We start from the raw sequence: 24501 nt of genomic DNA, 5'->3' as shown, positions 1-24501 counted from the left end.
TGCTAGGTTTGTGTTTCTCTGTGGTGCACATTCTCACATGCCTCGGTGCACATAACAAAATTTATTCCACACATGGATGGAAAAGATTAGAGGGGGTACTTTGGTCCATACAGTTCTGTGTAGTAGATTTACATCGACTTGCCAGAAACTAAATGTTCTTGCAGACAAATCCCAAGAATGGTCTTAAACAGCATATGCAGCCAAACTTTTAAAAGTGGCTATTGCTCTTACCTGCAACAGCTTGGGTAGGAGTTGGGGGCCCAGCATGCTTCTTTGACTTGCAGCAGTGCTAAGCATCACAACTTCAGTCCAAATAAATAGGAAATGACCATGCTCAGCCTCTCTTCAAATCAGCATCTGGGAAACTGATTTGTGAAAATGTTGCCTGTGGATTTTACTAAGAATGGTTTCTAATTGGTTTCACTCTCAATGTGGCACCTTAGCAACTAACCTAAATATATAGAATCGTGAGCTTTTATGGGTAAAACCCATTGCATCAGATGAATTGGAGTGGAAAGAACAGAAACCAAGATATATATATAACCAAGGCTCGCCGAACCGCGGCAAGCCCCGCTTGCCAGCTGCGCTGTCTGGCGAGCTGCGCATGCACAGATCGTTCTGCACATGCGCTGATCGCCCAAACCCGGCTCTTCTGGGTTACAATCTACAGGCAGTCCCCGGGTTACATACAAGAAAGAGACTGTAGGTTTGTTCTTAAGTTGAATTTGTATGTAAGTTGGAACTGGCGTCCAGATTCAGCCACTGCTGAAACTGACCAGCAGCTGACTACAGGAAGCCCGAGGCAGAGTTGCTTTGCCCTGGGCTTCCTGGAATCAGCCGCTGATCAGTTTCAACAGCTGCTGAATCTGGATGCTTGGGACAGAGCAGCGGGGGCGCTGCTGGGTAGGTCCCCAAGCGCCACACCTCAGCGCTGCGGGGACCAACCCAGCAGCACCCCAGCAGCTCTACCCCAGGTGTCCCCAAGTCAGCTGCTGCTGAAAATTATCAGCGGCTGATTCCAAGAAGCCCGGGGCAGAGCAACTCCAGCAGACCAGGGAGACGCGGAGCAGCTTTTCTCGCCCCGGAGGATGCAGGTGGCGGGACCGCGGTGCGTCTGGGCGGTCCTGCCGCCCGCATCCTCTGGGAAGAGAAAAGCCCCATTCGTAACTGCGGATCCGACATAAGTCGGATCCGCATAAGTCGGGGACTGCCTGTACTCGCCACGGGCAAGTAGATTGCATTATTTGTCGAGCCCTGTATACAGGCAGTCCCCGAGTTACGCGGATCCGACTAATGTCGGATCCGCAGTTACGAACGGGGATTTTCTCACTGCCTCCTCCGGGGTGAGAAAAGCTGCTCCCCGTCTCCCTGGTCTGCTGGGGGAGCCAGCAGACCAGGGAGACGGAGAGCAAAGCGGCGGAGGACCCGGGCCGGACCCGTGGTGCTGATCTGGAAGCACCGTGGGTCCGGCCCGGGTCCTCCGCCGCTTTGCTCCGCGTCTCCCTGGTCTTCTGGGGGGGGACGCAGCTAGTGCCCCCCCCCCAGCAGACCAGGGAGACGTGGAGCAAAGCCCGGGGCCTGTGGTAGAGCAGGTGGGGCGCTACCGGTTGGTCCCGCAGCACCGCTCCTTGGCGCTACTGGACCAACCCGGCAGCACCCCAGCTGCTCTGCCCCAGGAGTCCTGATTCAGCCGCTGCTGATCAGTTTCAGAAGCAGTTGAATCAGGACGCCTGGGGCAGAGCAGCTGGGGTGCTGCTGGGTTGGTCCAGTAGCGCCAAGGAGTTGCTCTTCCCCGGGCTTCGTGGAATCAGCCGCTGATCAGTTTCAGCAGCAGCTGACTTGAGGACACTTGGGGTTCTTAAGTTGAATCTGTATGTAAGTCAGAACTGGCGGTCAGTTTCAGCAGCGGCTGAATCTGGACGCCAGTTCCGACTTACATACAGATTCAACTTAAGAACAAACCTACAGTCCCTATCTTGTACGTAACCCGGGGACTGCCTGTATAACAGTAGAAGTAATACCTGTCAATTGTAGGACCCATGTTAATGAGGCTAATTAAATGGGCTGGATGTGTCCCATACATAGCTTTTGATGTGGAAATGCAGATGTTAATAGCAGGAGAAATTGGCTTTGTAATGCACCCACCAGTTAATGGGTATGGCTAGACTACAAGTTTTTGTCAGAAAAAGGTACGCAAAATGCACTCCGCATTTGCGTACCTTTTTCCGATTCTTTTGTCAGAAGAGGCTTTTCCGACATTTGGCCCGTCTAGACTGGGCCAAAAGTCGGGAAAACCCCCTCTTTCGAAAGCCCCCTTCTTCCTTGTAGAACGAGGAATACAGAGGCTTCCAAAAGAGCACGTTTGCTCTTTCACAAAAAAAAGCAGAAGTGCAAATGTGCCCCTAAAGTCTAGCCGTACCCAAAATCTTTGTTCAAGCCCTGGGTAATTGTGTCTCATCTGTAGATGAATTCCAGTTCTGCAGACTCTCTCTCTAATTGGGTGGTAAAATTCCTTTGTAGAAGAATGGCTATTTTAAAATCCATGAGTGACTCACCAGGTATGTTAAAATGTTCCTCCCCGGGGGTGTGTGTGTGTGTGTGTGTGTGTGTATGTGTATGTGTATGTGTGTGCATGCGCGTTCATTTAATCCTTTGTGGAATTCACATCAAAAGTCCCCTAATGGACCAGCAGGAGGTGCTGTGCATCTGCCCAGAAAGGTGGCAAGGCAGGAGCTAGCTAGCCAGATGCATCCAAGGTACAGGCGAGGGCCCAGGCCAGCCTCCTGTCCTGCAAGAAGCGCGTGGTGTTAGCACTGCGTTCAGCCCCACAGATGGCTGCCTGCTTGGAGCAAAGGGTGGAGGAAGAGCACATTAGAACTGAGCCCATGCCCTAGAAGATGGCTCCTGACCAAACTTAGTGGTATCGCGTGAGGAGAAGGTTGCATGTGCAATCAGTTCCCTGGTCAGCATATGCGGTGGTCTCCTCCGTGCCCGATCCACCCAGGACACAAGTCTGGAGCAGCTCCCAGCTGCAGAGACTGCCCCTTGTGGTTCGGGAGAGCCCAAGAAGCGAGGTTGGCCCTGCACGCCGCACTGATTGCAAGAGACAAATGAACAGCTCATGCAGCCTAATCTTGCCCCCTCTCTGATGTGGGCAAAGCTCCCCTCCTAACTCGTGTCCTTTGAAATCGGGTCGTGAGTGCCTAAAATGTTCCCAGACTCTCCTTAGAATCGCCTCCCTCCGCCGCCGACTTCCCCTCTGCTTTCCCCTCTCCGTCTCCCTGCCCTGTTTGTTTGTCTCTTCCTTCACGAGCTTTGTTGTTCTCCCCCACGCTGGGGATTCCCGCACCATCGCCTCCTACTCCCCGTCTCTCCCCGCTGCAGCGCCTGACTCAGGCTCTCAAACCCAGGGGGTTTGGACGCTGGGCAAAATGATCCCTCCCATGCTTGGGCGAAACCTGTATTTCCATGGAACAGGAAGTGCGGCGTGTGGGAAAGCTGAGTGCTCCGGAAAGTTGGCGAGGGAGAGAGAAATGGATGTGTGATAGCTTGCACCTGGCAGCGACGGAGCGCTCATAAACCGTCAGGATGGATTCCCGGCACAGAGGCCTGGGCAGAGCTAAGCTCAGACGTTCAAAGGGCCTGTGAACGAGAAGGCCTGGCTTAAAGAGTCGGGGGGGAGAGGAGTCACAGGTGGTTCTGGGAGCGAATACACACGCCGAGGTCTGTCTCCACAGCAGAGTTAGAGAGCCAGCGGCACTTTACTCCCGCTCGGGGGCTGCAGGGCCGCATTCTGCCTTTCGTGGGCCCCAGGCACTTTTGCCTTCGTGGGCCCCTTCCTCCATAAAAAAAATTAAAAATGATTTTGGATATAACTTTAAATACTTCAACGTTTTATTTTTTTCTGTTTTAGGCAAAATTGAATAGATTTTCGTGGGCCCTAAAAGTTTCGTTTTTTTCTGATGTGAGGAAAAAAATTAAAACATTTTCTTTGACCCTAAAAGTTCATTTTTTTTCTTCTGATTTTAAAAGAAATTCAAACATTTTCATGGGACCCTAAAAGTATCGTGGGCCCTAGGCACTGTGCCTACTGTGCCTAATGGATAAGTCGGCCCTGGGGGACTGCATTAAAATATCCCTTCTGCCTGTGCCACTCCAGCAACGTCATGACTCTGCCTCCGCCAGCAGCCTGGTGCTTAAGTCCACGTAATTAGGCCGAGGCGGCATCTTGTAGGCCTGGTGTTGCTTACATGGACTGTGGCTGCCTTTCCAAACTCGGCCCAGGAGGCCCTGCACTGGCAGGTAAACGGGTACCAGAGCTTCTGGTGGCGACACACCTCCCCGGCACAAGCAGCATCCTGTGGACGTGTTACAGCCACGCAACTTAGGCCAACTTCGTTTCGTAGCGCGCGCTTGCCCAGCAGCGGCGTGCGGCGGTGTTCGGGGCAGATGCGTGGGCCTTTCACGTGCACTGAGAGAGTGTGTGAAATCTCCATGAGAGCTGTGGGCCCACCCAGGCTGCTGAGAGACTGGGGTCTGGGTGCACCGCACCCGGCGGGGTCCGGATTCTGCCCTCTGTTATGCTGATACAAATATGGAGTGACTCCTCTAGAGGCACCCCAGCAGGGTTCTGGTGTCGGCACCTTGTGAGCTCATCCAAAAGAAGCCGCGTGTGGTTCGTTCTGCCTTTCCAGTCTCCTGGCGCAAGTCCCTCCGCTTTGGCCACAGCAGATGGGGAGCAGCAAGGAGGCTAGCGGTGCCATAAAGTGGCTGTAGAGTCTAGTGGACGGACCACGGGTCTGGCAGGCAGGAATTCCTGAGTTCTGACCCGACTTTGCCTCGGCTCTTTGGGAAATCACCTCATGTGCTTGCCTTTCCCCATTAGACAGATGGGTGTCTTGCAGGTTCGAACGTTAATTACCCTGGGTTTGCAGGGCTCATTTAATTAATTACCCTGTCCCGGCAATTGGATCCACCGGGGCAGACGCCCAACCTCAGAGATCCCCATGGGATGCAGGAGTCACCCACCTGGATCCGATGGTTGGAGTAGAAACTTATGTCTGTTCGGGGCTTGGAAGATCTAAAGTCTGGGCAGCAGAGTCCTGGCTCTCAGGCCTTTGGTGACTTCCATCCGGCATACCCAGACCTCCCTGGGCTGCACAGAGATGTGAGGGAGCCCACCTCGGTTCCTACAGGGTCTCCGCAAAGGCCCTTCTTTTGCAGGCTTGGCAGTGGGAGGGCAGGCAGGTGTACGCAGCGCTGAGCCTACGGAGACGGCTGCCGCATCCTCCTGAGCACCCCACCCCCGGTTTAGTGCTTCAGGGACTCAACAGTTCCAGAGTTGCTCATATGCAAATCCTGGCTTTTTTGCATGGGCTGCCGGCCAGGATTCCAGAACAGCTGCATGCTGCCAAGCCGCGCAGTGGGGGGGGCGTGGCCCCAAGTCCACAGCGTGCTCACCTGGGCCAGTGTGGCACCGGGCAATGCAGGTGTAGGTGCTCTGGAACTGCCTGGAGCCTGGTTCCGGGGGTGGCGGCAAACTGGCAGCCACACAGGCCCGCGTGGGGCCGGCGGTAGGAGGCTGGGCATGCTGTGGATTCTGTCCCACCGGCAGGATGGTGACTCTGGAGTCTGTGCACACAGGTAAGAGGTCCCGGAGAGAGGGAAGGGAGGACGGGCTCTGGTGCAACCCAGCAGGCGGCAGAGGCTTCGGAGTCAAGCTGGGAGTGGGCTAGGGAATGTTTCCAAATGTGCATGACCCATCCACCGCCACCCCGTTGGCTCAGGTCTCCTGCACGTGGGGGCAGGAGGTGAAGCTAAGGACTGGCGGTGGCTGCTAAGAGTTAGCAGCTTCTAGGGCAGGAGTGGGCAATAATTTTTGATGGGGGACCCCTCCAAAATTATAATGGGTGGTCAAGGGCCACACTTTCCTACGGAGAGGGTCATGGGTCAGGGACGGAAGTTGGGTACAGAACGGAGCTCAGGGGAGGGGACTGGGGTGCAGGAGCAGCTGTGGGGTCTGAGAGGGGGTTTGGGTGAAGGAGGGGGTTCGCAGCACACAAAGCTTCTTCCTTTCCCTCCCTCCCTCCCACCCCCTGCGCAAAGGGGGGCTGCTCCCTGCTTGGGGGCCCAGTGGGGGGGGCGCAGGCTGAACTGAAAGGCTTGGCGGGCCGGATCTGGCTCCCCGGCCATGTCTCGCCCACCCCTGTTGTAGGTGAGGGGGGAGGTGAAGGATGGGGAGGGGTCATATGCTGTTGCTGAGATTTGAAATGAGAAAAGGGGGCAGAGAAGACAAAGAAGGGGGGGCGCCGGGGAGGCATGGAGTGGGGTGAAATGCTACCGTGCTTGTGTGTGGATGCCTGCCACAGCGACAGGAGGGGGTTTCTGTCGACCTAGGGCTGCCTGCATCGGGAGGTTGGGCGTGTGTTTTCCAGACTCCTGAGTGACGTCGCTGGCTCGGCTTAAAACCTGAGTATAGACCTGGGAAATCACCTTCCAGCTGCACAGCATGGCGGCGGGGGCAGCAGAGGCTCTGTGCTCACTTGGGCAGCGCCTGCCCCCCGCTGACAAGCCAGCCAGCTGCCCTAAGAAGCCCACCCTCTTGGAGCTTAGCACTGTTGTGTGCGGACAGGGTTCGGGTCTGGGGTGAGTGCAACAAGCAAAACAATCCCCCTGAAACCAGGTGGGGGGGGGTGCTGGAGGACACGCAGATCTAGGTGCGTGCGGGCAGCTATGATCTGGGGGTGCATTTCTTTGGGGGCGTGGCGAGCGGTCTCCAGGCGAGCGTAGGCCCAGCTGTTGGCACAGGGCGCGTTAGGGGGGTAGCTCCGTGGCGATAAACACAGGCCCCTGTCCCAGGAGATTTCCATGCCCACTGTTGTGGGCTGCAACACTGCTGTGAGCGTTCACTGGGGTGCGTGAGAGCAGGCGCGAAATCGAACGCAGCGCAGCGGCTCTGCTCCGCGGATACGGACTTCACTGCGGTGTCAGTGGGAGTAGCTACTTCATCACCGTCAGCAGCGGCTGGATGGGGCCGGACAGGCGTGAGCAGGGCCGGCTTCTCCCCACAAACCCCTCATGCTCTCTGGGTCAGGCCGGGTGCCGGGCCAAAAGATTACAAAGTGGACGTGGATTTTTTTAGGAGCGGATTTTCACAAGAGCTGGGGCACGGACGACTTCCCAGACTGCTGTCAATGGGAGCAGCGCCTGTGAAAATCCGGCTCGAGGTATTTAACGTGGAGCAAAAAGTGGAGGCCCTCAGAATCCATGCCCATTCTACACACACGCGGCTACTCTGTGTTATGATTAGGTACAGGGTTAACACTGGGAATACCCCGCCCCCGGGCCCACAACCGTAGTGAAATGTTCCACGCACCGTGCATGTCCGCAGTGAGGCAGTGCCCGGCCGTCAGCGGGGCAGGAAACACTCCTGCTCTTTTCTCTCCTCAAAGAGAGCAGGGAAGATTTGGTTGCAGTCAGTAGAAAGTAGATTCTCTATTGAGGTAGCTGGACACGCACTTAGCCCTGTGGTTCCTTCTGGCTGCCAGACTAAGTGACGTGGGAGTTGCATAGTGTTGCCTCACAGGTATCCCCATAAGTCGTGGGAGCAGAAGGGAATGCTGATTCCAGAGCAAACCCCTCCGCTTTTGAATCAGGCTCGTTGCGGCGTCATGGACACTGCTGGTGGCTCAGATGGCCCCACTTGATCTGAAACTTTGGTGGAGGCCGTTAAAAGCTTTCCTGGGTCTGTTAGTCACCAGAAAGACTCCTGTTAATCTCATGTGACTTTGAACCAGTCTGTAACATTTCACCTACAAAGGACTCCGGTTGAGGGCCTTGCCTAGGAAAAATTCCTAACTGTCAGGGGGGTCAAATATTGGAATAAATTGCCAAGGGAGGTGGTGGAAGCTCCCTCTCTGGAGATATTTAAGAACAGGTTAGATAGACATCTGTCAGGGACGGTGTAGACGGAGCTTTGTCCTGCCTTGAGGGCGGGGGGCTGGACTCGATGACCTCTCGAGGTCCCTTCCAGTCCTATTATTCTATGATTCTATGATTCTCCCAAGCAATCGATGGCAATTCAGGGCACGGAAAGAAAAGTTTGTCCTTGTAGGTTGCCTGGCCCTCAAAAGCGATTTGAAAGTTGCAATAAAAACACCCAAATCCAGACTCGCGTATTGGCAAGTAGGCGAGGGAGGAACTGATTGTCTGCTCTTGTCATTTAGATACATTTGGGTTTCATAGACAGGCCAGAGCTTCAGCTGGTATAAATCAGCATAGCTCATTTACTCCAGCTGATGATTTGACCCACAACTGTGGCTATTCGGATCTTCGCAAAGTGTTGCTTTGTTGTGATTTTTAAAAAAAAATTGTCACCCAGTGTCATTGAAGTCAAATATTTGACTCTGAGAAGAAAAACCCTCTGATCTCTAGAAATGTTTCAATCGCGTGTTAAATTCCAATGAAAACTGTTTGGTTTTGACTGGATGGAAACTTCTCCCCTATGGCTTGTAGCCCAAACTCGGCAGAAATGTAAGGCAGGAAAGACAGCTCGTGAAAGTAGGGATGTTAAATATCGGTTAATTGAATAGTCGAGTAACTTCATGAATTCTTATCGATTACTCGACTATTCTATAGTCCCCAGGGGTGGAGCCGGCAACCGGTATGCTCCAGCCCCACTCCTGAGAAGCCCCATACCACTCAGCACTGCTGCCTCTGTGTCAGAGGCAGCAGCGTGGGGGGCCAGGCGGGACCAGGTCCGTGAGGGGAGCCTGTTTAAAAACCAGCTCCACTCATGGACCGGCTGCCTGTCACTCCATGCTACTGCCTCTGATACAGAGGCAGCAGTGCAGGGTGGCAGCAGCCTCTGTCTGGGGGGGGGCAGGGAGGAGATCTGAGCTGCTGGATCAGTGTGAGCCAGAACTGAGCCAGGCTGCCTGCCCACCTAGCTCCTAATACAGTTTAAATGCAGAGTTGTAGTGGGGGTAGGTCCTGGATCAGGCGCAAGCTGGTCTGAGTAGGGCTGCTGGCCAGCCTGATAAAAAATTCACTGTCAGGGAGAGGGGGGAATGCATAAAAAACTTGTGCTTATCAGTTAATCGACTACACTATTACATCCCTAGGTGAAAGTAGCTACATACACAAATGAAACTGATTAATGGAGCCAGGCAGAACATTCTCCACCATTTTTACAGATTTTAAAAAATGTGCCCGTCCAGAAACAGGACAAAAACCTGAACTCTCACAACTATCCGGAGGCTGAGAAATGGTTTGGTTTTGGTTAACTGAAAGAGGTGGACGCCGTCATTTCAAAATGTTTTGGTTTGATTTCAACCACTTTTGAAAAAATTAAAACTATTAGTAGCTTCAATTGCAAAACGCAAAGAACCAGCACACTTGAGTTATAGTTATTTTTTTCTCCTTTAGAATGTTTTGACAACTTCAGAATTCTTCTGAGAAAAAAAACCCCATGTTGTTGAAAAATTAATCAGAAATGAGCTTTTCAACCAAAACATTTTGTCAGAAAATTCCCAACCAGCTCTACTGATTAGGCAAGTTTCGGTGACCAAATTCCCTGCTGGCATAACTGCCTCGAAATCAGAAGACTTGCACCAACAGAGTCGTTTCTTTGCCATTTAGGATAGAAAGGATGTTGACTGTGGGAGGGGTTTGCCATCCACCGCAAACGTGTTCTAGTTCTGGCAGGGTACGCGCTGAAGGCAGGCTTCTAAATTCTTATATCGGCACCTTCGTACATAATAAGGTCAGGCTGATTCTCAGTGGTGCTGAACCTATGCACGTCCCATTTCAGTGCAGGCTTGTGAGGATAGGAGCACACCACCCGCTGAATCCTCAGAGCAGTCTGCAGTGTCCAGCCAGTCACTAGACACTCACTGAAATTACTAGGCAAGCTGTGTCCAAAGGAGCCAGGTACACGCAGCTGGTCTGGAACAACTCAGGTTCGGGTCTTTTATATTGTCTCAGCACTGGCCTAGACTCTGAGTGACCCAATCAAAGTGAAGATTTAACAGCTCTGGGGAATAAGGATGAGTAGGAACAGAAATGGGTTCACAGGCAAAATGCAACCCTAGCTTTACACTTCCCGGTGGTTTCCTTTCCTATATAGCAAAGCAGATTTTTCTCCTCAGGAATCGTTTTTGGGCAGAGCTGTTAGTTTTCAGTCAAAACTGAGGTTCAAATGCTCATGGACATCCCAGGCCCTTCAAGAGGTTTCCACAGTGCCTGGATCCCAAAGTATGTTACATGTCCCCCCAATTCTAGCCCAGGTGCACCCTCAATAAGACTTTTCTCCTTCTGGTGTGTTCCTGTGGGCTTCATGCCTTGTGGTTTGAGCATGCAATTCAAACTGTGGGAAGGCCCGCTGTGGAACGGGACAATGCTTCATTTGCATGAACGCTCCTGGTCTGAAAGAGAAACTGTGTCTGCTGGTGATGCCTGCCGTGATGCAGTTGCTCAGGATATGTTTTTTCCGTACTGATACACAGCTCCCTTAAGCAAAATCTATACATCCAGCGCACAACTGATAGTAACAACCAGCAGGAGCCTAGCTGTCATTTGAAGTCTTGGATAAATACAAAGGGTTAGGCGTAGTGAGTTTGTCAGGCCTGTTACAGAACAGTGAAACCTTTTGTCACTGAGTGACTTGGAGGAACATGCCACCTCTGAAAATCAGACTGCTCTTATTTAGGGGTCTAAATATGGGAGTAGGAGTATGTTTAGCTCGTAGGTTTGAACATCTTGCCCTCGTGTTGTGTCAGATTAGGAAAAGCCTTTGGAGTTTGTTTGTGGTTTGTTTTGCAGCAAAGAGGGGTATGTACGCACGCTCATGTTTAGTTCGTTTTTTGTTTGTTTGCTTTTTGTATTTTACGATGAATAGAATTGTCAAAGCAGCCTATGTGAATTAGAGAGGTAGGTAAGGTAATATATTTTATTGGGCCCACTTCTGTTGGTGAGGTGCCCTTGTGAACTGAGCAACTAAACCCCAGAGACATTCAATAGATTCATTTGACAATGTCAGCTAACATGATTTGTTGATTAATAGTTTCTCTTTAAAGCCACAGGCCAGATCTATCTTTAAAAGTGCAGTAAAGCCAGCTAACTCTGTGCGTGCGTGCGTGCGTGCGTGTGTGTGTGTGTGTGTGTCAGTCAGGATTGCCAACCCACAGAAATTTCATTTACGGAGAAAATGGGAAAAATTTACAGAAAGACACATTTTTTTACAGACATAATTTTTATACTATATTAAGATGACATAAATGGCCAAAAGTGAAAAGTAAATTCTTGTCATTCATAGATCACAAGAACAATATGCTATTTAACTCACTTTCATTTAGTTAGGCATGGTCCTGGAAGTTTTCCATTTTGTGATCGTACATCCGAATACTGATACTGTTAACCATAAATAAACAACTAAAACATCCAATTTCCACTGTTCCACATTAAAATGGCTGAAGCAGCAGAGAAGAAATGTAATTGCTATAGAATAATTGCTGTTTTTTGAAATTTTATTGCACTTTTATGAAATATACAGCCACCTCAATTTTTTTTAAGAACTTTATGGACATGTCCAATTTCGGCTAATTTTTTATGGACTGTCCATAAATTTACTGATGGTTGGCAACCCGTGTGTGTGTGTGTGTGTGTGTGTGTGTGTGTGTGTGTGTGTGTGTGTGTGTGTGACACACAGTGTTTGAGGTGATATCAGTCCAGTAAAAGATATTATCGCACACATCTTTTGTTGCTAATATCCTGGGACCAAGATGGCTAGTTGTGCTTGCCTGTATACCCTATTTTATTTGGAGAACTAGTATAAACTATATTCTCAGCATTCTGCATAGAAGCTGCATCTCCATGAGGAGAATTTGCTGGGAGACCTATATCCACACGACACTAAAAAATCTTTTCTTGCATCAAGTATATTATCCTGCTTATTCTGTGTGAACATCCTACCTAGCAGAGCTGTAGTGGAAACTTGAAACTATAGGAAGATTATGAATTTAAATTGGCTTCCAGTACAACAGCAGACTTTATCTGGGGGAATTGATTGTTTACTGCTGTGTCTGTGTTTTCTCGTGCAGGTTAAATGTCACATTTGTATTGGTAGGGCTCTTAATCTGTAACGAAAGAGGTGTTTCCTTTAGCACAAGGCAGTCTGGCATTTCTTTAGTCATCTACGCCTGGGTTTATCTCTCGCTTGCTATAGAGGAATCCTCAAAAGGATGTCAGCTTCAGCATTTCCAAAAAATCAAGAGCCATCTTCCCCCAATTGTCTTAAAAATCATGAGATTTTAAAAAATGAATATTTGGAGTTTTTTAATTCTTTCTGCTATTTGAGCCTGTAGGGTGTCACAATTTCTGTTTTTCAACCACAGGGGCTAGAAATATATATATTTTAATGAAAGTTGATAGTTTCAGGCTGGGGCATTCACAGACACAGCAAATATCCAAAACTTGGCAAGAAAATCGTGGGAGTTGGCAGCACTGAAGCTGGGACCAAGAGTCCCAGCCCCCAAAATTCCAACAACAGAGGGCCTGAGTCTTCTCTCCCAATGGTGTACACAAGGAGTCACTCTCCCAAAGCCAATAAAGTTACATTGCTGCAAACAAAATCAGAATTCGCATTCTAGCTCAGTGGTTTTCAACCGATGGTCCACAGACTCCTGGGAGTTCACAGATTATGCCTGAGTGCCGAAGGAGTTTGCCTTTGCATTTGAAACTTTCTGAGCATCCTCAAAAAGGTTGAAAACCTCTGATCTGGATGGCCGAGAAATACAAGGCATTTTTAGGGTGTGGTTTTTAAATGGAATTTTTGTCCAAACGTTTTGGATTCCTTTTTTAGAGGGTGGAGGGTTGTTGCAAAGCCCACGTTTTGCATGTTTGGTTTTAGTTTGGGGAGCTTTTTTGTTTTCATGAAATCCCAAAAGCTTGTGAATTTCTGCTGACAAAACAAAAATCTTTTGGTTTGTATTTTTGGTCAACATGGTTCCTGGGGCTAAAAAGCACTTCTCACCCAGCTGAAACTGCAATCTCAGTCTGGACTCTAGGCAGGACAGCAGTACAATTGATTGTATGCTGATTGCCTAAAGACCCCCAACCAAAATCCAGGCACAAATGGAGCTTTGGTAAGCCAGAAACCACTTTTGCCCCCCCGCCCTTTTAACTTTTGTTCCAGTAGAAAACACTTTTTAAACTTGGAGTTACTTTTCTCCTCTACCAAAATGAAACATCAGGTTCCATTTTGAAAACTTGTTGACCAACAAAATGTTATAAACACAATAGAAAAAATTAAACGTGGTCAAAAGAGACATTTTCTATCCAAGAAATTAAAACTTCATTGGAATATCATCAAGCAGCATCGGCATCAGTGAACACAGGGGGAGTGGCTATGAAAACTATTCATTTCTTCTGTCTCCCAGCTGCATGAAAATAATTGGTTTATGCTTTTAAAAAAGTTTGCCTGAATCGGGCACTGTCTCTTTAAGGGGAAGGTTTCCACCTGTGTCTTTTATCCATGCCAAACCACATGAGTACACATATGTTGCTTGCATATTGTATTATTATTGCCTCATGCAAATCAGTGTATTTCCTCAATGGGGATTGGCTCTTGGAAGCCTATGCAAATCAATCAGTTTGTTCTTTATTTATTTATTTACTGTACAGCTGGGTTGGAAAAGGGTTAAAATTCTCCTGAAAGGGGGAAAGGGAGAGTCGAGGCGAATTTGACTATAGTATTCTTCCTCCTTCAACTGATTCTGTACTTCGGGTCTTCGATAAAGAGATGACCCATACGGCAAGTTAGGGTAAAGCTGACTGTTTCTCCCCTTCCCTTTCTTTCAGCTGCCCCTGAAGAAGGCTCTGACCTGAGGTGTGGTAGCAGCTGTCACTTTAAGGGTAAATGTTTGATTTGTTGAGATTAAAAAAGGGGCTCAGGCAGAAATGCTGGAGACGGGTGTGTTCCGGATGGGCTTTGGGACCTCACTTTGTAATGGAGGGGCAGGCTCTGTGTGTTGGGCCATGGAAGAGCAAACAAGGGGGGAGCAGTGAGAGTGAGGGGACAAATCGAACTGGGGAGGTAGCCGGCAGGAGAAAGAAGGCGAAAGAGAAGCTCCGTCCAAGGTTTTCCATCTCTTCGTTGCTGTGCGGGCCTCTTCTAGGGGCCTTTATTGTCTGTTTTGTACAGCACCAGACACATCGTCGTTGTGGACTGAACAATGGGAGAGGGGGAAAGTGGTTGGGAGAGCTAGTGAATGGGCCCCGAACTGAGCAGCGACGACGGTTCGGCATTTTCCTCAGAGCTGTGTACGTTGGCTAACTAGGGAGAGGGGCCAATAAGGAAAGGGGAGCCCCCACCCCGATAGCCAGAGACTCCCCATGATGCCAGAAAAGAACGATGCCAGAGGCGAGAAGGCCAGTGGCGTATTGTGGAGGGGGAAGGAAAGGAGGGAACTGTGGCGAGCAACCGAAGGGAAAAGGCGTCTTTGGAGCTGATGAATATTCTATGCTGAGGAAGAGAGCATTTGAAAGTCTGATGGTTTATTGTAATTACACATGGATTCGTGTTGTTCGGTGGAAACCCACATGTGCCTGTTGCCTGGGTCTGTGACCTGATATTAAAATCAGTTGTGACTTCTTTTCAGCTCTCAAGATGAGTAGCGAGGTGGCAGACTCCACAGAAGCCCGGAATGAACCTGACCAAGTGGAACCAGGTAAGAAAGCCTCCCTCCATTCCCGGCCTCGGGGGGCTAGCAGGGGGAGGCATGAAACAGTGCCTGGACAGTACCTTCTGTGCTTTGCGTCGGACTCTTCACACCAGCTGGCGTGTTGATCAAGAATCTGCGCTGGGGTAGAATGGAGCTCATGCCTGGATCAGAATGAAAGATCGTTGCTTAATCACTGCGACCAGCTGAAAACTCAGTAATGCTCGTCATGATTGAGCACTGAAATAGACCCAACAGATGGTCAACTGGGTTAATAATATTAATAGATTCTTGAAGCACCCAGCCTTACGCAGATAGGTCTTTATTGTATTTCCGGGCCTGTTTAGAAGCCTTTCTTCATATAAAACTCCCAGGGTCACATTCCTCTTTGATGTATATGCCACTTGGAATCTGTAAAGTTATTATAAGGATTAGTACGGCAGTCATTTTACTCCAGTGCTCCTTGAATAAGAAGTGCCGATGAATGGGACCTTAGGGTTAACTGTTTTGGATGCAAATGTAGCACAATTTTGTGCCAAATCCTCTAGTCCCACTGGAGAAAAGTCTGCAATATACCGGATGCGTTGCTTTCATCTTTTGCAATATTCAAGCAGGCGCTGATAGACTATAATTGGCATTGGATCAGGGATTTACGGAGAAAGATTCCAAAGAGCTCTGGCTCATATTTTTAAGTGGGTGGCGCTCACAACTGGGGCTGGGTTTTCAAAAGGGCTCCTCTTCCACGCAGGCGTCAAAATCTGGGCCCAAAATTTTAAAAAGATTTTCAGAACCCAGGAGCATGTGTTGTGCCGAGCTCGTTTGCCGCTGAAGGCAGTGAAAAATCTCTGCCCACATTGCAACAAAACAGCGACTTCATGGCTGTTCCGATGTCCTCAATTTAAAAAGACGTGGGGAAGATGAGATCATCTTGTAACAGCCAAATCATCTTCAATACATTTTAATAGGATGTGAACTAGCCCTTTATTTAGATATTAGAATTCAGACCTGGGACATTTCTGGGTAGCCAGAACTGCCTCCTTTAGTCATCGCAAATTTCTACATAGAAGAGGACAGTCAGAATCCTCACTCCACTGAAGCCCATGTCAAAAATCCTAATGCCCGGATTTCCCTGGTGATTTTGAAAAGAATTCAGAGCTAGGTTTGTAAGTGTTCCATGCTCACAGGGAGGGCTAAATATTCCAAACAATCACACGCCCAATGTGCTCCTGATCTGGCCAGTTATTTTGGTGCTTACATGGGAGTTGAACTCTTGTGAAACTCTGTCCCCATATTTCTTAATTCCTGGAAGATAACCGTAATCTCATTTTAATTGTTTCAAGCCTGGGGACCCATAGCTCATTACATGACTCAAGTGCTCTTTCTAGTATCAATTCTTTATGTAGTGATGGGACCTGTTGTATCTGGTTAACTGCGGAGTAGTTTCTGTTGAAGTCCGTGGGGTTACTGATAGGAAACTTGCAGAGCTGAGATCAGAATTGGCCTCACTAGACACAATGCATGCATTTTAAACTGGCTTAGTAACTAGCTGTATTTAAGCCAGAAACTAGCTGGTTCTGATAGTGATGAGTTGGAATGCTCACAGGTAAAGCACCTTTGTTTTAAACATGAATGAATAATTGGATCGGCGGGAATACTGCTTTAAGGGCTTTGAAGTCGTGCAGAGAAATAAAAGTCAGTAAAGTCAGTTGTGGAGGAAATGCGTCTGTTCCATCGGAAGCCACAAACTGGTTGTTAGGTTTTTTTAAAGACTCTTCTTAACCTCTGTGGCTGCCTGATAGTTCAGGAACTTCAGAAGTGAGCGAACAAGGGAGAAAGTGTGACAACATGTGAGCAGATACTGCAGTGAAATTCTAGCTTCATGGTATTATCCCCAAGGCCTTTGCCCTAGCTATCATAAACACTCAAGCCTAGATCCTATGAATTGCTAAGATCTCTTCCCTTCCTTTCCCTTCCTCCCAAACTTCAATGGAATGTACGGGGCCTCAGCATAGGATCACACTTTTGGGTTGAGTTTTGTGTGTCAAATCTCTAGCCACTGATGCCAGTGGATTTAAGCCAGTTGAAGGGATCTAGTCCCATATATTATTTTTAAGAAACTGTTATCCCGTGAATTAATAAATAACCAGACACATTTACTGAACTTCCTGGAAAGTTCATATTATTTTAAATGATTCATATTGTCGGGGCAGAACTATTGCAATTCGTAATAGTAACCTATTTTGTTTACAAGCTCCAATGGAGAATTCCCCTTTGAAAGGCTGATGATCGAGGGCTGGTTTTCTTCCATTTTTAAAAAATCAAATAAGTTAGGACAAACCAAACAGCTCTCTCTCCCCCCAGGAATCTTGTCTCCTCCCAGCAAGAGTTACCAAGCTGCAAATGCTGTAACTATAAAAGAATAGAAAAGTTCTAGAGCTAGATTTACAAACATCTAAAGAGACAGATAGGTGCCTAGTATGAACTGCATTTAATTTCATTGGCTTTTAATGGGAGTTAGACATCTGGGGTTTTCTGGAGTGCCAAAGCAGGTTAGGCATGTATCTGCCTCTTCAGGCACTCAAATACCTCCGTAGATCTGGCTCTAGATCTAAAAAACAAAGCTAAAGGCTCTGATGGGAATTGTCAACAAAACATAACTCATTACTTTTCCCTGTGTTACCAGAACTGGTGGAAATATGATGACCTATTTTCACAGAGGGGAAACACAAAGTATTAACTTATTAATTAGTTTTCATTTCAAAGTGTGTCTAATGGACTCTCTTTGAAAAAGGGGAAATTTTTTTTAAAAAATGTTCTGTTTCCCCCCAAAGAAGTTAGTACATTTTTGTCTCCAGAAACTGGTGCTATTTATACAAAGCTTTGAAGTTTGAGTTAGTGAAAAGGCATGACAGGTTTGACCCAAGAGGAGCCGTTGTGACAATGTCAACAGTTGGGGATGAGACTGTTTTGTTTTAGAAAAGAGTCCTTTCCTGCTCCCTACATCCTAAAAGACAAAAAAATCGATAGAAATGTCAACCAACTTAGTGTTACATTCAGCCGCTCGGGTGCATCTTCAGCTCCCCTTAGTGCTCAACACCTTACAGCAGCGAGCAGTGTAGACCTACCGGGAGCGTGCTCACTCAGCTAAAGGCAGTGTGTGTACATCTCCTTGAGCTATAACTTACACCTCTAGCTGCAGTGTCAATGTACCCCTGGGGACCTACCTGAGCTCACTCAAGCCATCTGTGATGGAGCCAAGAATTAAGCCTGAGTCTCCCAAGACCAAGGCTCACGCCCTAAACACTGGACCATCCTTCCACGTGAAACATCTACATTAATGTAGTGTCTGCCTTTCTTCTGGATGCTGCCTACTCCCAGCTTCCAGGAGTGATCCCTCCGAATCCAGTGGTGTGCCCTGTGGTAATGAAGGCTGTGGTATATGGTCAATTCATCGGGGCTGGCCCTGCCTCTTACTGTGTGTATGTCTAGCACCTACTGGAGCCCTGTTCTCCTCTACTGGAATGAATGTATACAGCCTTGTCCAGCTGGGCTGAGGTCTTCCCGTGTGTTTCTCTGTAAGGCACTCATCGTAATCCTGAAATGAGCAGGGGGGAAGGGAAGGATAGATAACTGAAAACGAAAATATGGGGGTTAGTCATGGCGATAGACCCCTCTGCTGTGCTGGATCTGTTGGTCTGGCCTGAGAGATGGTGTCTCTGGGTGGCTTACCTCAAAATAAGTGACGCAAATTGAGCTACGTCAATTGTGTAGCTTATTTCGAAATTGGGCCCGTCTACACAGCACTTCTTTCGAAATAGAGCACTCCGACTCCCCTCACTCCTCGTACAATGAGGGTTACAGGAGCCGGAGTAAGAAGTCCTCCAGCTTGACCGTATTTCGACATTATTTCAAAATAACTGCCAGCTGTGTCGACGCGGACTAAGTGATTACGGAATAGCGCTCGTTGTTTTGAAATAGTGTTGCAGTGTAGATGTACCCTGGGAGGAAGAAGGAGGCATGAAAGAATGGAGCGTCTAAGGCCACGTCCCCACTGGCAAGTTGCTGCGCAGTAAATCAACCCTCAGTTTTGTAACTTTCGCGGTGTTCACCCTGGCAAGGCGCTTTGTGCGCTCCAGGTTAAGCACCTCCGCGAGACATGTAGCTCTTGCTGTGCTCTAGATAGTGCACAGGGGTACCGGTGTGGACACCGTGGTGTAGTACTGCATCCGGACTGGCCTCTGGCACCCTTCCCACAATGCCCTGTTCTGGCCTTGCTAGTCCTGCGTTGGGACTCCGCTGAGGTGACCAAGACCCGCCCGTGCGCTCTTCTCGAAATTTGAAAGTCCCCTTCCTGTTTGCGCGGCGACGCATGGTGTGTTCTCGGCGTGTCTCTCCCGCTGGCCGTGCCTGCACCTCGCACCAGGAGATCCTCGCTGGGAGCCGTGCTGAGGTGCTGGATCTCACCAGTATTTGGGGAGAGGCAGCTGTCGGTGCCAGCTGCACTCCAGCCATAGGAATTATGAAAGTGTTGCTCTCTCGGTTCCTCCTTTTCTTGCCTGTCCCTTTTCTGAGCCCAGTTCATACAGGGAGAATTGACACAAGCCATGCCAGCAAACATGGGGGTTGACTTCACTCCTGCTCTCCACGCCAGCAAGCAGAGAGCTGCCGAATCCAAGGGCTGCCTAAACTCTCCGTACCCGGTGCAATGAAAAGACTAGGTGTGCCTCTCCCCAGTTTGGCCTGGGCTGTGTTATCTGCTCTGATCAGAACCTCCAGTCGCACCAAGCAGAGCTGCTAGTTAGATTTCACTGCCGCTCACTTGGGGTGAGGGTGGGAAGCCAAGGTTTAAACAGAAGCGCAACAGGGAAACACTTCAAACGCAACTGTCAGCAACAGAATGGCTGCAGGCACTGGGAACATCTTCCATCCCCACCCTGCTGTGGGCAAGTGAGGAGCTGTACAGCCTCGCAGGAGACCAGGGCGCGCATAACGTGTGGGCATCCTAGGGCAACACAACGCCAATCTGTGTGGCCAGGCCTCAGGCCCTGTACAGCCCTCCTGGACAGGCCATAGCTCTCAGGATGGGTTTGTGCAGCTGGGCTGAGACTGGATTCCAGGGGAGGGAAAAGCCCTAAAAACAATCACCCAGGTTTGTGAAATGCAGCGACTCAGCCGCTGCCTGCTGGATCACCGGCCTGGAAGGCAGGAGTCCTAGCTTCCCTGGTTCACTCTGAGGACTTGACTTAGGCCGCATGCTGAGACGCTTAACCTGTGTGTCTTGGGTTTCTCACCAGACGCTTCCAAGAGCCCAAGCAAAGGTCCGTCCAATTGAGCACCCCAGCTCCCATCAAAGGCTAGTTGATTGCAGCTGCACTTCAAGCCTGTTTCCCTTGATTTGCGAACCTCTCTTTTCCCTCTTGGATCCTATCCTGGCCTCCTACCAGCATCCTCCCCCTTCCCAGGGTGGGTTACAGGTCTTCCTCTGTGCCCATCGGCAGAGGATGTGAGTTGTCGCCACCGCAGCTAGAGAGCTTCACGTCCGTGGTCCCCAGTCAGTCGGCCGCAAGGGTGACTCTCACCCAAACGTCACTAGCAGAAGACTGGAGGCAGTTCCTGAGATGGGAGGAAGCCTCGGCCACCAAAGCCATTGCACCAGGCAAAAACTTTGCAAGCAAAAGCTCTCCCCCTCTCTAGTGTCTGCACTCGTTGCTTTTGGACTTGATGCGCTAATCTCGACCAACTCTGCTGGTTGCTTAGCGGCTAGAGGGTCTGTCAAAGAGAACAGGGGAGCTTAGGTCAGTCTTCAGCTCTGCCAAAGACTTTCTGTGTGTCCTTGGGCAAGTCAGATGATCTCTGTGACTCAATTTCCCCTTCTGTAAAATGGGTGCAAAAAACCCCCGCCTTTCTCCCTTCTTTTGTCTAGTTAGAGCGTAAGCTCTCTGGACTGGGGACTGTCTCTCCCTATGGCTACGCCTGTCCTGGGGCTGGAGGTGGAATTGCCAGCTCAGGAAAATGTACGCACATTAGCTTTGCTCAAACTAGTGCATTAAAATAGCAGTATATCGTCTGCCAGCTTCCCACACTCCTGACCCCTGACCTCAGGAACGTGGTCAGGCACTGCCCTGTCTTGCTAGCCATGCGACTGTGGCTACTCTGTTGTTTTTATCCAGCTGGCTCAGCCGAAGGCAGGGAAGGTACATCTCTACAAAACCAGTGCAGACATCCCCTTCATATTTGTGTGGCACGTAGCATAATGGGGGCCTGGCCATTGCGGGGAGCTATTTCCAATAAGGGTTAATTGAATGGTAATTGGCTCCAGACTCCTTGGGTGGGGATGGGGGCTTTTCACCTCTAGGACAGGGGTCGAATGCAGGCCACGGGAACCGTCTTCTCATAGCGTTACTCCCAGGTGGCAGGACAGGGTTTGATGTGAAATGAGTTGGTGGGTTCTCAGTGCACAGCCGGGCAGAGTGCAACATCCCACTACACCTGGGGTGCTAATTGTCTGCCTCCGTGGCTCACAAGGCCGGGGGCACTAACCCAGCATCTCCCCACTGGGGCAGGGTTGAAATGGGCAGGCAGGGCAGGGTGCAGCAGGGCAGGGGAACCCCAGCTGGACTCATTCCAGACCTTTGCTCACCCACCTAACAATTCCCACCAGCACCCCCCTGAGCTTTCCTGCCTCTCCCCCACAGCGCATGGAGCAGCCCCAGGGCGGGGCCCAGATAAAACGAAGGCAGCCTGGAAGCAGCTGGTTGCTATGGCGCTGGGGCCTGTTTGGGATTTGCATACGGCTGCTGATTTCCATAGTGCAGCTGGGTCGAAGGCAGGAGAAATTTCCATATGCCCAGCTTGGAGGCAGTTGGGGTGTGGGGAGAGGCTCGGGAGGGGGGTTATTTGAAATTCAAATGAAGGTGATTAGGGGGCTTTACATGCTAAGGAGGGGAGAGGACCAAAGCAGGGAGGGGGAACAAAGGCGGCTTTTATTCTAATCAGGACATTATCGGAGGGGTGAGGGCACCCTGTTTGGAGCTCTATGGAAAGCAGGGAGGTTTTGGAAGGCAGGCCCGCTGGCCTCTGTCTTCTTCCAGACACCTCTGTCTCCACAAGCAAAATGCTGCCCATAGGAACCAGTCCAACCCCAGATCCCTTCTGGATCCGGCGTGTACCCCCTCACCCCGTCTCCCTCCTCTCCTCATGGGGAGACTGTGCGCCTATCTAGCAGGGAAGGATTGTGGCCACAGGCATTTGCTGAGGCGTTTGTCTAGAGAGGAGAGTGGCTCGGGTGTAACTGAAATGGGTTTTCGACCGCCACGGTTTCAGCGCCACCAAAACGGGGCCCTGGGAAGCATCTCAGCGCCGGGCCGAGGCGCGGGGTGTGTGGGGGAGGAGGGGTATTGCTCCAGTTGCATTGCTCAGTTCAAATGCACCGCGCTAGCCTCTTGCCCAGGTAGACCAGCCTGACTCCAGGTTTGTCTGTTGGGTCATTTGTGAATTGACTCCGGAAGCCCTGCCCAACTTTCTTGAGAATCCCAGGGGCCGCCCTCACCCCTAACATGTTTCTTACATCGAAGCTGGGGGGGGGGGGATTCCAAGATGGCAACCAGGGATGTAGGCCCGGCATGGCTTTGTGAGTATGAGGTAGAGGCTGCAAGGTCTTACTGAATGTTCTGCCTACCTCTGTCCGGTGTCTCACGTCTCATGCTGCCCCTCATTTAGCTTCCTCCCTGTTATTTCACCTCATCTTCTCCCCTGCCTACCATCTGCTCACCCCTTTGCCCTCCTGTCTTCCTGGCTGCCCTGTCCTAGGCAACTCCCTCTCCTGCCTTTGCAGCCTGCATAACGTGGGAGGGAAGCATCTGTCTCTCCGGCTCCTTGCTGCCCTGTGGCCTCACTCCTGGGTGCATCTCCCTGCACTCTGTCAACTGGTCCCATGAAGGAGGAGGATGTTTTAGAGGCATGCTACAAGACAGACCACTCCAGCCAATAAGGTTATTCATCAGCAAGGCATCCCTGTTCCACACAGCAAGAGAGGCACTCGGTGTCATTTTTGTGAGCTAGCTGCTCTGCGCACCAACATGTTAAACTCATCGCGCTGGCTCTAGAAACTGGGAGCCAGGCTACCTCTTGCACTGAGAAGGCCTGGACGTGGCAGGGGCCTCCAACTTATGCCTCCCTGCTTTCCCTGGCACATTTGGTCTAGCTCAGCCCCGATCATAAATTAGAGCAGCTTTAGCTGCTACTCTTACTTACACCAACTGCGTATGGTCTCTAGGGCTACGTCTACAGTTATTTCGGAATAAGCTCTTCCGAAATAGTTATTCTGAAATCGCTTATTTCAAAATAGCACGTCTACACTGCGGGGAACCCTCAAAATGAGTCCCTAATATAGACGTGCTAACTCGATTTAGAGCCCCAGAAGGAATAACGTAGAATGGCCGTGGTGAGGAGATATTTTCCAAATAGCAGAAGGGGAGCGTCTACACGTGCCTTAGTTCGAAATAGCTATTTTGGAAGAGGCGTTTACAAAAGGTGGAATAAGGTTTACAAAAGTCGGACGGAATAAGCCATCCATTATTTCAAAATTATTTTGAAATAATGGAACGACTGGGTAGACGTTCGCATAGGTTTTTTGGAATAACGGCCATTATTCCGAAATAACTTTGCTGTGTAGACACACCCTTGTGGGCCATATGTGTAGCACTGGTGAATGCCATCCAGTTCCCAGCATGCCGCCATGATGCATATGGGACAGTTGGTGTAGGAGCTAGGTGTAGGCCGCTTGATGCCAGTTGACTTTTCTTTACACGGAGGATGCTCTCTGCTAGCCATTAAGGATCAGACTCCGCCGCTGAGCACAGAAGGAGAGAATCTTCTCTGTTAAGTGAAGTAACTGCAGGTAAGAGGGGTCGTCATATTAGTCTGTAACTTTAAAAACAACAGGTAGTCCTGTGTCACCTTAGGCTGTGTCTAAACTACATGGCTCCATCGATGGAGCCATGTAGATGAGGGTTGTAGGCAAAGGGAAATGAAGTCGCGATTTAAATAATCGCGGCTTCATTTCAATTTACATGGCTTCCGCGCTGAGCTGACAAATAGCATGCTAGTCTGGGCGCTCCCGCGCCGACCTGAAAGCCCTTTATCGACATCCCCGTTATGCCTGATAGGATGAGGTTTACCGCGGATGTTGATAAAAGGCTTTCATTTCAACTGGGGAGCGTCCAGACTAGTGTGCTGAACCGACAAACAGCTGATCAGCTGTTTGTCAGCTCAGCGCAGCAGCCATGTAAATTTAAATGAAGCCGCGATTATTTAAATCGCGACTTCATTTCCCTTTGCCAAAAAACCAAATCTACATGGCTCCGTCGACGGAGCCATGTAGTTTAGACGTACCCTTAGAGACTGACTAAAATATATAGAACTATGAGCTTTCGTGGATAAAACCCACTTCATCAGATGGGTTGGAGTAATGGGGAATCCTAAGCATTACCACAGTCCACCTAATAACAACCCTGACTGGTGTGTTTTGTTAGTCTTTAAGGTGCTACTAGACTATTAGTTGTTTTTTAAGTTTTTCCTGTTACAAACTAACTCCGCTACCCCTGTGAAGCTCTTATGTCTGATAGAGCAGTATTGTGTGGCAGCCAATTTCCAACCCTTTATTAGAACGGTTACTTATTGTATTCTACTAGCATCCAGAGACCTCAAGCTCCAGATGGCCCACTGTGTCAGACACTGTGCAATAGCATAATAATAGGCCTTTTCTTTCCCCCCAATGAATTTA

At 49.7% G+C, this 24501-nt stretch overlaps 1 protein-coding gene across 4 annotated transcripts in view; it reads left to right on the top strand.

Moving 5' to 3' along the window:
- POU2F3 (POU class 2 homeobox 3) overlaps positions 1-24501 on the top strand; it is an 80486-nt gene that overhangs the window by 3242 nt on the left and 52743 nt on the right. The window contains exons 1-4 of one of the 4 annotated variants that reach the window (XM_075909803.1): positions 5438-5643; positions 7142-7226; positions 13858-13911; positions 14658-14726. In XM_075909803.1, coding sequence (XP_075765918.1) covers positions 14666-14726 — 61 coding nt within the window. In that variant the 5' untranslated portion in view covers positions 5438-5643; positions 7142-7226; positions 13858-13911; positions 14658-14665. Of the gene's footprint in view, positions 1-5435; positions 5644-7141; positions 7227-13857; positions 13912-14657; positions 14727-24501 lie in introns of those variants that run through there. The other 3 variants (XM_006133637.4, XM_075909801.1, XM_075909800.1) reach the window with 3 other exon arrangements.

The sequence above is a fragment of the Pelodiscus sinensis genome, chromosome 26 (genome assembly GCF_049634645.1).
Source record: "Pelodiscus sinensis isolate JC-2024 chromosome 26, ASM4963464v1, whole genome shotgun sequence".
In the NCBI taxonomy this organism is placed as follows: Eukaryota; Metazoa; Chordata; order Testudines; family Trionychidae; genus Pelodiscus; species Pelodiscus sinensis.
This window is presented reverse-complemented; position numbering and strand designations above follow the sequence as displayed.